Source organism: Palaemon carinicauda, unplaced genomic scaffold, assembly GCF_036898095.1.
Source record: "Palaemon carinicauda isolate YSFRI2023 unplaced genomic scaffold, ASM3689809v2 scaffold766, whole genome shotgun sequence".
In the NCBI taxonomy this organism is placed as follows: Eukaryota; Metazoa; Arthropoda; class Malacostraca; order Decapoda; family Palaemonidae; genus Palaemon; species Palaemon carinicauda.
The window spans coordinates 62,501-78,154 of record NW_027172056.1 but is presented as its reverse complement, the minus strand read 5'-3'; the positions used below and the strand labels follow the sequence as shown (position 1 = coordinate 78,154).

The 15,654-nt window shown below is 35.7% G+C and overlaps 3 protein-coding genes across 3 annotated transcripts; all 3 read right to left on the bottom strand.

The window, feature by feature from the left end:
• Nucleotides 1-1,459: 1,459 nt before the first annotated feature.
• Nucleotides 1,460-3,091, bottom strand: LOC137637471 (loricrin-like). The gene is made up of 4 exons (XM_068369658.1): nucleotides 3,080-3,091; nucleotides 2,985-2,987; nucleotides 1,964-2,628; nucleotides 1,460-1,853 (listed from the first exon to the last, which is right to left on the bottom strand). The coding sequence occupies exons 1-4, from the start codon at nucleotides 3,089-3,091 to the stop codon at nucleotides 1,460-1,462; spliced, it is 1,074 nt and encodes a 357-aa protein (XP_068225759.1).
• Nucleotides 3,092-8,490: 5,399 nt separating this feature from the next.
• Nucleotides 8,491-10,207, bottom strand: LOC137637470 (PE-PGRS family protein PE_PGRS4-like). Its single transcript, XM_068369657.1, has 3 exons — nucleotides 10,196-10,207; nucleotides 9,014-9,696; nucleotides 8,491-8,902 (listed from the first exon to the last, which is right to left on the bottom strand). The coding sequence occupies exons 1-3, from the start codon at nucleotides 10,205-10,207 to the stop codon at nucleotides 8,491-8,493; spliced, it is 1,107 nt and encodes a 368-aa protein (XP_068225758.1).
• Nucleotides 10,208-13,844: 3,637 nt separating this feature from the next.
• LOC137637469 (uncharacterized) lies at nucleotides 13,845-14,926 on the bottom strand. Its single transcript, XM_068369656.1, has 2 exons — nucleotides 14,915-14,926; nucleotides 13,845-14,423 (listed from the first exon to the last, which is right to left on the bottom strand). The coding sequence occupies exons 1-2, from the start codon at nucleotides 14,924-14,926 to the stop codon at nucleotides 13,845-13,847; spliced, it is 591 nt and encodes a 196-aa protein (XP_068225757.1).
• Nucleotides 14,927-15,654: the final 728 nt, after the last annotated feature.

The window sequence follows — 15,654 nt, the reverse complement described above, 5'->3', positions numbered from 1 at the left end:
CTGGAGTTGGGAGGCGTTGTCTGCTTTGCGGCGGCCTCGGCTGGGCTTCTGACTCCGGGCTCAGTCGTCATGCTGTTGTCATCCCATCATCATCCTGTCCGTCCTTCGTGTTTTCATATGATCTGACTCTTTCACAAGCTTATCTTACGGGCTGCCTTCGTGCAAGAGCCTGTGATCCCCTTCGTTGTAAGGGGGTCCAATGTAAAATCAACCAACCTACCAGCTCCGTAATTATAGTGTCACCCCTCTACCTTAGCATCTTCAAATCGTAATGTCTAGACGTCAATTCTTAGACATTTTAATTGCCCATCATTCGTTCTCATAAGTATTTTTTTTTTTCAAATTATATCAAATTTACATTAACCATCTTCATTCCTGTTTCTTCATTGCCTTTATTTCTGTCTGCAATGTCCAAAAAATCCTCAGAAAACTTTCTACATCCACCCAGGACTGTTTTCAGTTCTGGCGAAATCACTCTTGACTTTGTATTCTGGGATCTTGATGCCTAATACTCCCTCGTTTTACATTGATGTAGCTGCTGTTCAGTTTATTATCCTTAAAACGCTTTGAATACCTTTACAAATTTTAATGCTTCTTTTGTATATCTTTATTCTTGACTGTGCTATCCTTTCTCCTGCATAATTTTTCAAGATCTTTTGGTGCTTCATTCAATGATTGCCTAAAATGGTATTTTCTTTTTAATCAAGAACCCATTGCTTATCTTTTGGCCGAAATTTTTTAATCATATTCACTACCTTTAGCCTCATCCAAATCTAATTAGTGCCAAATGGTACAATTCCTCTCCTAAAGGTTCCTTAATTATCTTGTGTCCCATGTGTGCATTTTACAAATGTTTCAACTACTTCTATATCTGTTTAATCATGTTTCATTCTTTATCCATTTCTCTTATCACTTCTATACTATTTATCTTTCGTTATAATTAACTGTTTATCTTTTCCTTTTTAGCTAAAATTCCTTTTTTGAGTAGTCATGTGATTTAAAAGACCCAGTTTCTAAATATTTAGGTGATTGGCTTTTATCAGGCCAGAATTAATTTGAGTCACAGGAATCGAATTATCTGTCAGAAAATTCTAAAGATCTTTCTTTTGAGAACCATCTGTAGATAGGATATATTTTAATTCACTTTTACATTAGCATCCGGAAATTCTGTCTGGTGGAGTAAATACTGAATCAGTTAATTGTCGTATTAAAAAAAAGCTTTACTATAAATGTAAATATGTTGAGAACTTGGATATTAATTTTTATGAATAATTGTTTTCCGCATAGCGAGTTTTCATGACCTAATTTTTGAAATTAGATCATTTTTAAGAAACAAAGAAAATAAAAATTATGTTTTGAGTGTTATATATTTTAATGACATTCATAAATACGAGCAGAAGTTGTGGTATTAAAAGACAAATATTATGAGTTAATGGTTAAAGTGACACCAGTAGGGTACTTATGGCTGGCTGTATATAGAACTTGGAGTTTGAATTCCTGATGACAGTGATCCTGATCCAGACAGTAGAGATCCAGATCCAGATCCAGATAGCAGAGGTCCAGATCCGAAAACTGGGTTAAATTGTGATCCATAAGTATCTCCCTGTAATCCAGAGTTTGAGATGAGAGAATTTGAGCCAGTGAATTGAGATCCAGTGAAGGAGAGGCCAGATCCAGGAATATGAGAGCCAGCAGCTACAAGTTGTGAAGCATAAGCGTCTTCCAGACGTGCCTTTTCAATCTGAGCAAGGGCGTGCGCTGGGGTAGGAGGCACACGATTGGAATTCACACGGAAACCGTTTGCATCGGCAACGAAATTTACAGTTGTTGGAGTGCCGTCAGGATGCGTAAACCTGCAAGGAAGGGGTATCATGTTAATATAGAGACTAAATTGTACCTAATTAAGTAATATCAATCAAGTTCTGTTATATTGTAACTCTAATTAATAATCAATGTTACTTACGACCATGCTCCCTGCTGTGACACCATTCCTCCCTCGGGGTATCCTTGTTCTTGGCGGATGATGCCATCTCCAGTTGCATAGTTGAATCTGTAAACACCATTGGCATAGGGTCCTTCACGTTGATCTTCAAGAATAGGTACCACAGGACGGGGTATCGTTGGGAAAATTCCAAGATTCCCAAATGAATCTCCACCTGAAATTCCTCCAAGTCCAGTGTTGATGACATTAGCAAGCCCTGTGTTTGTTAGACCCCCTAGCCCAGTGGTAGTTAGGCCACTGAGTATTCCTGTAGAAGATCCTGCTAGTCCTCTGTTATATGAATTCCCTACACCAGCAGAAGTGAGGCCACTGAATATTCCTCCAGAGGACCCTGCCAGTCCTAAGTTGCCCAGTGCAGAGCTTCCTAGGCCAATTCCTGTCAGACTCCCAGAATCTAAATTGGAGCCTCCATATCCTCCAGTTAAAAAGCCACTTCCAGAACCAGATCCTCCAAAAGCAGAGCCACCTCCAAGATTGCTAGCTGAAGATCCTCCAAGTCCTCCAAAAGAAGAACCACCTCCAAGACCTCCACTGACTGTAGGTGCTTCATAGGACTGAGCCAGATCACAGCTAACCCCCTTTAGGGATGTGGCTGCAACTGATAGTAATACACAGACTGCCAACCTCTGAAAAAGAAAGTGATCAGTCGTATGTTTTCTTTATTCAAAGTAAAAGTAAATCTTAAATTGGGCAATCTCTTGATAGCTATTATATCCTAATTTTTCATATACATTAACTGTATGGCTTTTGTTCATCTTTCTTCTATATTGCCTTTGCGACCAATGATAAGAATAAGCGGACCAAGATGTTGTTAATTTTCACTTATAAAACTTCAATTAAGTAAGAATTCTTTTCATTAGTTTTTCAACTATAGGGTATTTGTGTTACGTGAATCTATAAATGCCACGACAAGCAAAAAAATTAAAAATATAGATTAATACTCATAAAGGAAAATTTGTGATTGTTGCTTGACTATGCATACTATCTGTTAAGTATAATGAATATAATATGAATAAAGTAAATTATATTTCCATTATCAGATAATTGATTAATCGTTGTAAGAATGAGAGAACTTACATTGAACGCCATCGTTATTTGATAAAGTCGAATTGAATGTGATGAGCCAAAGTCTCTCCCAGTCTTTTATACGATTGACTCATGTTTACTCATCAGCCTCTGCTCCACATTAGTGGATTTTCCTCACTTTCAATCATAGTGTGTCAAAGGGGGGGGGGGATTTTGTAATGAGATTGCATTGGTGTTGTGTTCTCATTAATTTTGTTCTTGTTAGGAGGGTATGCTTAATTGGATTTGGAAATTGAAGGAATATCTAAGTACGTGACGTTGGGGTTTAATAGTGTGTAATATATATATATATATATATGTATATATATATATATATATATATATATATATATATATATATATATATATATATATATATATATGTATGTATGTATGTATGTATATATATATATATATATATATATATATATATATATATGATGTGTGTATATATATATATATATATATATATATATATATATATATATATATATATATATATATATATATATATATATATATATATTGTTATTACTTGCTAAACTACGACCCTAGTTGGAAAAGCTGGATGCTATAAGCCCAGGGGCTCCAACAGGGAAAACAGCCCAGTGAAGAAAAGAAACAGGTTAAATAAGATACTTTAACAAGAGTAACAACATTAAAATGAATATCTCCTATATAAACTATAAAAACTTTAACAAAACAAGAGGAAGAGGAATAAGATAGAATAGTGTGCCCGAGTGTACCCTCAAACAAGAGAACTAACCCAAGACAGTGGAAGACCATGGTAGAGAGGGTATGGCACTACCCAAGACTAGAGAACAATGGTTTGATTTTGGAGTGTCCTCCAAGAAGAGCTGCTTACCATAGCTAAAGAGTTTCTTCTACCCTTACTAAGAGGAAAGCAGCCACTGGACAATTGTAGTGCAGTAGTTAACCCCTTGGGTGAAGAAGAATGGTTTGGTAATCTCAGTGTTGTCAGGTGTATGAGGAAAGAGGAGAATCTGTAAGGAATAGGCCAGACTATTTTGTGTGTGTGTGTGGGGGGGAGGGCTAAGGGAAAATGAACCGTAACCAGAGAGAAGGACCCAACGTATGTGTGCGTGTGTGTCTGTGTATTTAATGCACGAAAAGGACAAATCTATATACATACACACATTTATATATACATACATACATACATACACACATATATTTATATATTCATATATATATATATATATATATATATATATATATATATATATATATATATATATATATATATATATATATATATATATATATATATATATATATATATATATATATATATATATATATATATATATATATATGTATTTATGTATGTATCCAACATAAGTAACTTTCCTAAACAATGACTGGTTACAAATAAAAACCATGAAACTGATAACTGCCAAATTTGTACTTTCATCTGCTGAATCATGAGTGAACCCCCTTGGCATAAAACTTCCATAATGTTAGTCATTTCACAGACCTTCAGATGGGGTTCATAAGCATCACGTTGAACCCTTACACCCGCAATATTATTTATCTCATCCAGGCATTAGATCTTTCCTATCCACTATTGTCCTTCTATGCCAGCACTGATTCCACTCGTCACGCCTCACCTTCGTCCTGGCTTATAATAAGTATTCTTTGCACATGATCAAACCATCTTTGCCATCTGTTTGTTGAACTCACTTAGGATAAGCTATCTACCACAATCACTTATTTCACCATCTTATTATTTCAATTTCTCTTAAACCACCTACAATACTTAGTGAACTATCGACAGCTTCAACCCATATTTTTTCATTTGGTTTCAACATTTGTAAAAGTTGTCTCAACAATCCCTTCACAAATTCTAGTTATGTTAGTTCTTTAGACCCTCTTAGCATCTTTCTATTTTTTCCACAGCCTTCTTTTTAACTCATTATACATTTTTTTTTTATTGTAAATGCACTCAAAGTTATATATGATTCAACATTCTTCCTAACTCATTATAATACTTCCTTTTTATTATTTTCCATAATTCATCATCCTACTATTATTGTAAATGCTCTCAAATGCATATATGATTCAACCTTCTTAACTCACTATACTTGTTTTCTTTTTCATTTTACATAATTCATCTTCCTACTATTGCTGCAAATGCTCTCAAATGCATATGTGATTCAACCATTTGCAATTTTCCAATATCCATTTTTCATTTTGCTGGTTTCCATATACCCATGTAACCTTACTCCTTCATTCACTTCAGACCTCTTTACTTACTTGACCAACCTGTCTTAACTATTCTCAACCACCACTGCTTCAGCTGTAAACTTCAAACATTCCACACTTCATGGACTACATATTTCCTTATCCCAAAAAGTGTCTTCTTGTCAAATCTTTTGATCTTTCTCATTACTTCATCTGTAAAAAATTCGAATAAAGACAAGAAAACATTTCCCCAAACCCACTTTAAACCAAGCTAGTCACTCTTGTTTACACATTTTCCAATTCTATCATACCAAATTATGTTTGGTTTCAATAAACCTGTGCTTTATACTTGATTTACACCCTTGACACTGACCCCATAAATTTAATTTTAAGGTCTTTTTTTAAGTTAATTTAAGTCACTTGAAGTTATTGAAACTTCTTTGCCTTTTACATTCAAACTGTTCTCACAAATGTTGCCTAAACCACATTATGATTTTCTTTGTCAAATCACACTATTTTGCTCCTATTAATCCTTATGGAGTCTACACCACTTTCCTTATCTAAATACTGCTATAAACCATCCATGGTTTACTAAGCAACTTATAACCATAGAGTACCTACTGCCTTCTCCATCTCCTTTGAAATAATAATAATAATAATAATAATTATTATTATTATTATTATTATTATTATTATTATTATTATTATTATTAGTCAAGCTACAACCCTAGTTGGAAAAGCAGGATTCTATAAGCCGAAGGGCTCCAACAGGGAAAATAGCTCATTGAGGAAAGGAAACGAAGAAAAATAAAATATTTCAAGAGCAACAACATTAAAATAAATATCTCATATAAACTATAAAAACTTTAACAAAGCAAGAGGAAGAGAAACTAGATAGAATAGTGTGCCCGAGTGCACCCTCAAGCAAGGGAACTCTAACCCAAGACAGTGGAAGACCATGGTACAGAGGCTATGGCACTAACCAAGATTAGATAACAATGGTTTGATTTTGGAGTGACCTTCTCCTAGAAGAGCTGCTTACCATAGCTAAAGAGTCTCCTCTACCCTTACTAAGATGAAAGTGGCCACTGAACAATTACAGTGCAGTAAGAAGAATTGTTTGGTAATCTCAGTGTTGTCAGGTATATGAGGCAGAGGAGAATATGTAAAGAATGGGCCAGACTATTCGGTGTATGTGTGTGTGTGTGTGTAGGCAAAAGGAAAATGAACCGTAAACCAGAGAGAAGGGTCCAATGTACTACTGTGTGGCTAGTCAAAAGACCCCATAACTCTCCAGCGGTAGTATCTCAACGGGGAACTGTTCATCAACTGTAGGCCAACTTTAACTATATCCTAGTGAATTATAATAATAATACATATATGCAAGAAATATTAATTGCCCAAATTACAATTTTTTTTTTTGCGATTCTTCCTTATTTTATTTTATTTACTATAAACGTTTACATAAACATCACATCTTTCATTATTTTTAAATGTTAATAATGATGAGTACTGGTATAAATAATTATTGTTTTAGTAACCTAGGATAGTCCTATGGGGCGCTCAACAACACGTCGCGTGCCACATGCGGGCTGCAGGCTACCCATGCCTACTCTAGAATAAGGACTCCCAATTTACATTTTTGGAACCTTTAACTCATTCACACATGCCTTACACACCCCTGTCAGGTCCGCAATTCCGTTTTGGATCTACAATGAGAATAAGTCAATTTCTCTATGACCGATTAAGAACCGGAGTTGGGGAGGCGTTGTCTGCTTTGCGGCACCCTCAACTGGGTTTAGGACTCTGGTCTCGGTCGTCATGCTGTTGTCATCCCATCATCATCCTGTCCATCCTTCGTGTTTTGATAGGATCTAACTCTTTCACAAGCTTACCTTACTTACATGCTGCCTTCGTGCAAGAGCCTTTGATCCCCTTCGTTGTAAGGCGGTCCAATCTAAAACCAACCAACCTACCAGCTCCACAATCATAGTATCACCCCTCTACCTCAGCATCTTAAATCATAATGTCTTTACATTAATTCTTGGACATTTTAATTGCCTATCATACGTTCTCATGAGTATTTTCTTTTTCAAATTTTATCAAATTTCCATTAACCTTCTTCATTCTTGCTTCTTCTGCTTTGCTTTTGTTCTTTCTGTAGCGTCCAACAAATCCTCAGAAGACTTTTCTACCTCCACTCAGGACTGTTTTCAGTTCTGGCAAAATCACTCTTGACTTTGTATTCTGGGATCTTGATGCTTAATACTCTCTCGTTCTACATTGATGTAGCTGTTGTTCAGTTTATTATCCTTAAAACGTTTTGAATACCTTTACAAATTTTACAGCTTCTTTTGTATATCTTTATTCTTGACTATGCTAACCTTTCTCCTGCATATTTCATGATCTTTTGATGCATCATTCAATGATTTCCTGAAATGGTGTTTTCTTTTTAATCAAGAACCCATTGCTTATCTTTTGGCCTAAATTTTATAATCATATCCAATTGCTTTAGCCTTACCCAAATCTAGTTAGCACCAAATGGTACAATTCCCTTCCTAAAGGTCTCTTAATTATCATGTCCTACAAGGGTGCATTTTGCAAGTGTTTCAGTTACTTCTATATCTGTTTAATCATGTTCCATTCCTTATCCATTTCTTTTATATGCTTTTATTACTTCTATACTATTTATCTTTCGTTATAATTAACTGTTTTTCTTTTCCATTTTAGCCAAAATTCCTTTTCTGAGTAATGTGATTTAAAAGACCTAGTATCTAAACATTTAGGTGATTGGCTTTTATCAGGCCTGAATTAATTTGAGTCACAGGAATCGAATTATCTGTCAGAAAATTCTCAAGATCTTTCTTTTGAGAACCATCTGTAGATAGGATATATTTTAATTCACTTTTGCATTAGCATCTGGAAATTCTGTCCAGTGGAGTAAATACTGAATCAGTTAATTGTCATATTAAAAAAAAATCTTTTATCATATATATGAATATGTTGAGAACTTGGATATTAATTATCATAAATTAATGTTGCCCTCATAGCGAGTTTCCATGGACTAATTCTTGCAATTAGATCAATTTTGAGAAACAAAGAAAATAATTATATTATTAGTTTTATATGTTTTAATGACTTCATAAATACGAGCAGAAGTTGTGGTATTAAAAGGTAAATATCATTTGTTAATGTTTAAAGCGACACCAATAGGGTATTTATGGCAAGCCGTATGTAGCGCTTGGAGTTTGAATTCCTGATGACAGTGATCCTGATTCAGACAGTAGAGTTCCAGATCCAGATACGAAACCTGGGTTGAATTGTGATCCATAAGTAGCTCCCTCAACTCCAGAGTTTGAGATGAGAGAATTAGAGCCAGTAAATTGAGATCCTCGGAGGGAGAGACCAGATCCAGGAAGAATCTGAGAGCCGGTGCCTACAAGCCCTGAAGCTAGAGCGTCTTCCAGACGTGCATTTTCACTCTGAGCATAAGCGTCTTCCAGACGTGCCTTTTCAATCTGAGCAAGTGCGTGTGCTGGGGTGGGAGGCACACGATTGGAATTAACACGAAAACCGTTGGCATCAGCAACGAAATTTACAGTTGTTGGAGTGCCATCTGGATGGGTAAATCTGCAAGGAAAGGATATCATGTTAATATGGAGACTAAACTCTACCTAATTAAGTAAAATCAAGCCAGTTCTTTTATATTGTAACACCTATTACATAATCAATGTTACTTACGACCATGTTCCCTGCTGTGACACCATTCCTCCCTCGGGGTATCCTTGTTCTTGGCGGACGATGCCATCTCCAGTTGCATAGTTGAATCTGTAAACACCATTGGCATAGGGACCTTCACGTTGATCTTCAAGAATAGGTATCACAGGACGGGGTATCGTTGGGAAAATTCCAAGATTGCCGAGTGAATTTCCTCCTGAAATTCCTCCAAGTCCAGTGTTGATGACATTTCCAAGCCCTGTGTTTGTTAGGCCCCCTAGCCCAGTGGTAGTTAGGCCACCAAGTATTCCTGTAGAAGATCCTGCTAGTCCACTGTTATATGAATTCCCTACACCTCCAGTAGTGAGACCACTGAATATTCCTCCTGAGGAACCTGTTAGTCCACTGATATGAGCAAATTCTAAGTTACCCAGTGTAGAGCTTCCCCCACCAATTCCTGTCAGACTACCAGAACCTAAATTGGAGCCTCCATATCCTCCAGTTAAAAAGTCATTGCCAGAAACAGATCCTCCAAAAGCAGAGCCACCTCCAAGATTGCTAGCTGTAGATCCTCCAAGTCCTCCAAAAGAAGAACCACCTCCAAGACCTCCACTTACTGTAGGTGCTTCATAGGACTGAGCCAGATCACAGCTAACCCCCTTTAGGGATGTGGCTGCAAGTGATAGTAATACACACACTGCCAATCTCTGAAAATGGAAGTGATCAGTCTTATGTTTTCTTAATTCAAAGTAAAAGTAAATCTTAAATTGGGCAATATCTTGATAGCTATTATATCCTCATTTTTCATATAATTTAACTGTATGGCTTTCGTTCATCTTTGCTCTATATTGCTTTTGCAACCAATGTTAAGAATAAGGGAATCAGTCAAATTGTTACTTGGATGCTAATTTTCACTTATAAAAACTTCAATTAAGTAATAATTCTTTTCTTAACTTTAGATTTTGGTAATTGTAAGTAGTTTTTTAAATATAGAGTATTTGTGTTACGTGAATTTATAAATGCCATGAGAAGCAAAAAATTAAAAATAAAATAGATTAATACTCAAAAAGCAAAATATGTGACTGTTACTTGATTATATCTGATAAGTATGATGAATATAATATTGAAAAAAAACATGAAAATAAAGTGAATTATATTTCCATCATTAGATAATTGATTAATCGTTGTAAGAATGAGAGAACTTACATTGAACGCCATCGTCGTTTGATAAAGTCGAATCGAATATGATGAGCCAAAGTCTCTCCCAGTCTTTTATACGATTGACTCATGTTTACTCATCAGCCTCTGCTCCACATTAGTGGATTTTCCTCACTTTCAATCATTGTGTGTCATCCGGGGGGGATTTTGTAATGAGATTGCATTGGTGTTGTGTTCTCATTAATTTTGTTCTTGTTAGGATGTTATACTTAATTGGATTGGGAAATTGAAGGAATATCTAAGTACGTGACTTGCGGTGGGTTTGACAGTGTGTAATGTGTGTGTGTGTGTATATATATATATATATATATATATATATATATATATATATATATATATATATATATATATGTGTGTGTGTGTGTGTGTGTGTGTATATTATTGTTATTACTTGCTAAGCTAAAACCCTGGTTGGAAAAGCAGGATGCTGTAAACCCAAGGGCTCCAACACGGAAAATAGCCCAGTGAGGAAAGAAAATAAGGAAAAACTATTGGAAGTATAAGAACAATAACAACATTAAAATAAATTTTTCATATATAAACTATAAAAACTTGAAAATAACAAGAGGAATAGAAACAAGATAGAATAGTGTGCCCGAGTGTACCTCAAGCAAGAGAACTCTAACCGTGGAAGACCATGTTACAGAGGCTATGGTACTACTCAAGACTAGAGAACAATGGTTTAATTTTGAAGTGTTTTTCTCCTAGAAGAGCTGTTTACCATAAGTAAAGGGTCTCTTCTATCCTTACCAAGAGGAAAGTAGCCACTGAACAATTGCAGTAGTTGACCTCTTGAGAGGAGAAGAATTGTTTGAAAATTTCAGTGTTGTCAAGTGTATGGGGAAAGAATAGGCCAGACTATTCTGTGTAAGTGTAGGTAAAGGTGAAATAAGCTGTAACCAGAGATAAGGATCTAATATAGTACCACATAATGATTTTCTTTTTCAGAGTCACACTATTTTGTTTATGTTAATCCATATGGAGTCCACCCCATTTTTCTTATCAAAATACTACTATAAACTGTCCATGGTTTACTAAGCAACATTATACTCCTTGAGTACTTACTGTCTTTTCTATCCCCTTTTGAATTATTATCTAAAACAAGCATGGGGAACGATTCATCAACTCTAGGCCAACTTTTACTATATCCAAGTGAATTAGAGGTGCTTGATAATACATATATGCAAGAAATATCAAGTGCCCAAAATACTGTATACTGATTGTTTTGGAATACTTCCTTACTTTATTTTTCTTACTATAAAAGTTTACATAAAACTGACATCTTCATTATTTTTAAATGATGATAATGATGAGTACTGGTATCAATAATTATAGTTTTAGTAACATAGGAAAGTCCCGCGGGGTGCACAACAACACGTCACGGGCCACTCTAGAGTAAGGACTCTGCATTTACATTTTTGGAACTTTTGACTCATTCACACATACCATACACACCCCTGTCAGCTCCGCAGTTCCGTTTTGGACCTACAATGAGAATAAGTCAATTTCTCTAGGACCAAGGAGGGACCGGGTTTGGGGAGGCATTGTCTGCTTTGCAGCGCCCTCACCTGGGCTTCTGACTCTAACGTCAGTCGTTATGCTGTTGTCATCCCATCATCATCCTGTCCGTCTTTCGTGTTTTGATATGATATGACTGTTTCACAAGATTATCTTACTTACGGGCTCCCTTCCTGCAAGGGCCGTAGTCCCTTTCGTTGTAAGATGGTCCAATCTAAAATCAACCAACCTACCAGCTCCGCAATCATAGTATCACCCGTGTACATTAGCATCTTCAAATCGTAATGTCTTGACGTTAATTCTTTGATTGTCTATCATACGTTCTCATAGATATTTTTTTTATTTTATCAAATTTACATTACCCTTTTTCATTCTTGTTTCTTCATTGCCTTTTGTTCTGTATGCAGTGTTCAACTAATCCTCAGAACACTTTTCTACATCCATCCAGGTCTGCTTTCAGTTCTGGCGAAATCACTCTTTACTTTGTATTCTGCGATCTTGATGCTTAATACTCCCTCTTTTTACATTGATGTAGCTGTTGTACAGTTTTTTTTTTTATTTCTCTTAAAACGTTTTAAATACCTTTACAAATTTTAATGCTCCTTTTTTATATCTTTATTCTTGACTACGCTAACCTTTCTCCTGCATATTTCATGATCTTTAGGTGCTTCATTCAGTGATTGCCTAAAATTGTGTTTTCTTTTTAATCAAGAACCCATTGCTTATCTTTTGGCCTAAATTTTATAATCCTATCCAATATCTTTAGCCTTATCCCAATCTAATTAGAGCCAAATGGTACAATTCTCTTCCTAAAGGTCCCTTAATTATCTTCTGTCCCATGTGTTCATTTTACAAATGTTTCAACTACTTCTATATCTGTTTAATCATATTCCATTCTTTATCCATTTCTCTTATATGCTTTTATCACTTCTATACTATTTATCTTTCGTTATAATTAACTGTTTTTCTTTTCCATTTAACCCAAAATTCCTTTTCTGAGTAGTCATGTGATTTAAAAGACCTAGTATCTAAATATTTAGGTGATTGGCTTTTATCAGGCCAGAAATAATTTGAGTCACAGGAATCGAATTATCTGTCAGAAAATTCTAAAGATCTTTCTTTTGAGAACCATCTGTAGATAGGATATATTTTAATTTACTTTTACATTAGCATCCGGAAATTTTGTCTGGTGGAGTAAATACGGAATTAGTTAATTGTCGTATTAAAAAAAAGCTTTTATCATATATATGAATATGTTGAGAACTTGGATATTAATTATTATAAATAAATGTTGTCCTCATAGCGAGTTTCCTTGGACTAATTCTTGCAATTAGATCAATTTCGAGAAACAAAGAAAATAATTATATTATTAGTTTTATATATTTTAATGACTTCATAAATACGAGCAGAAGTTGTGGTATTAAAAGACAAATATCATTTGTTAAAGTTTAAAGCGACACCAATAGGGTATTTATGGCAAGCCGTATGTAGCGCTTGGAGTTTGAATTCCTGCTGACAGTGATCCTGATTCAGACAGTAGTGATCCAGATCCAGACAGTAGAGTTCCAGATCCAGATACGAAACCTGGGTTAGATTGTGATCCATAAGTAGCTCCCTGTAATCCAGAGTTTGAGATGAGAGAATTAGAGCCAGTAAATTGAGTTCCTAGGAGGGAGAGACCAGATCCAGGAAGTATCTGAGAGCCGGTACCTACAAGTCCTGAAGCTAGAGCGTCTTCCAGACGTGCATTTTCACTCTGAGCATAAGCGTCTTCCAGACGTGCCTTTTCAATCTGAGCAAGGGCGTGTGCTGGAGTGGGAGGCACACGATTGGAATTAATGCGAAAACCGTTGGCATCAGCAACGAAATTTACAGTTGTTGGAGTGCCATCTGGATGGGTAAATCTGCAAGGAATTGGTATCATATTAATATGGAGACTAAACTTTACCTAATTAAGTAAAATCAAGCCAGTTCTGTTATATTGTAACACCTATTACATAATCAATGTTACTTACGACCATGCTCCCTGCTGTGACACCATTCCTCCCTCGGGGTATCCTTGCTCTTGGCGGACGATGCCATCTCCAGTTGCATAGTTGAATCTGTAAACACCATTGGCTTAGGGTCCTTCACGTTGATCTTCAAGAATAGGTACCACAGGACGGGGTATCGTTGGGAAAATTCCAAGATTCCCTAGTGAATTTCCTCCTGAAATTCCTCCAAGTCCAGTGTTAATGACATTTCCAAGCCCTGTGTTTGTTAGGCCCCCTAGCCCAGTGGTAGTTAGGCCACTGAGTATTCCTGTAGAAGATCCTGCTAGTCCACTGTTATATGAATTCCCTACACCTGCAGTAGTGAGACCACTGAATATTCCTCCTGAGGACCCTGCTAGTCCACTGATAGAAGCAGGTCCTAAGTTGCCCAGTGCAGAGCTTCCTAGTCCAATTCCTGTCAGACTCCCAGAACCTAAATTGGAGCCTCCATATCCTCCAGTTAAAAAGCCACTGCCAGAAACAGACCCTCCAGAAGCAGAGCCACCTCCTAGACTGCTAGCTGAAGATCCTCCAAGTCCTCCAAAAGAAGAACCACCTCCAAGACCACCACTCACTGTAGGTGCTTCATAGGACTGGGCCAGATCACAGCTAACCCCCTTTAGGGATGTGGCTGCAATTGATAGTAATACACACACTGCCAGTCTCTGAAAAAAGAAGTGATCAGTCGTATGTTTTCTTTATTCAAAATAAAAGTAAATCTTAAATTGGGCAATGTCTTGATAGCTATTATATCCTCATTTTTCATATACATTAACTGTATGGCTTTTGTTCATCTTTCCTCTATATTGCGTTTGCGACCAATGTTAAGAATAAGGGAATCAAATTGTTACTTGGATACTAATTTTCGCTTGAAATAACTTCAATTAAGTAAGAATTCTTTTCATAACTTTAGATTTTGTTAAGTGTAAGTAGTTTTTTAAATATAGAGTATTTGTGTTAGGTGAATCTATAGATGCCATGACAAGCAAAAAATTAAAGATATAGATTAATACTCAAAAAGCAAAATATGTGACTGTTACTTGATTATATCTGTTAAGTATAATGAATATAATATTGAAAAGAATATGAAAATAAAGTGAATTATATTTCCATCATTAGATAATTGATTAATCGTTGTAAGAATGAGAGAACTTACATTGAACGCCATCGTTGTTTGATAAAGTCGAATCGAATGTGATGAGCCAAAGTCTCTCCCAGTCTTTTATACAATTGACTCATGTTTACTCATCAGCCTCTGCTCCATATTAGTGGATTTTCCTCACTTTCAATCATTGTGTGTCATCCGGGGGTTGATTTTGTAATGAGATTGCATTGGTTTTTTGTTCTCATTAATTATGTTCTTGTTAAGAGGGTATACTTAATTGGATTTGGGAATTGAATGAATATCTAAGTACGTGAATTCGAGGTGGGTTTGACAATGTGTAATATATATATATATATATATATATATATATATATATATATATATATATATATATATATATATATATATATATATATATATATATATTATTACTTGCTGGACTACGACCCTAGTTGGAAAAGCAGGATGCTATAGCCCCAGGAGGTCCAACAGGGAAAACAGCCCAGTGAGGAAAGGAAAGAAGGAAAAATAAAATACTTTAAGAAGAGTAACAACATTAAAATAAATATCTCGTATAGAAGCTATAAAAGCTTTAACAAAACAAGAGGAATAAGAGCTAGAAGAGCTGCTCACCAGAGCAAAAGTCTCTCTTGTACCCTTACCAAGAAAGTGGCCACTGAACTATTACAGTGCAGTAACTCCTTGGCTGAAGAAGAATTGTTTGGTAATCTCAGTGTTGTCAGGTGTATGAGGACAGAGGAAAATCTGTAAAGCATGGGTGCAGACTATTT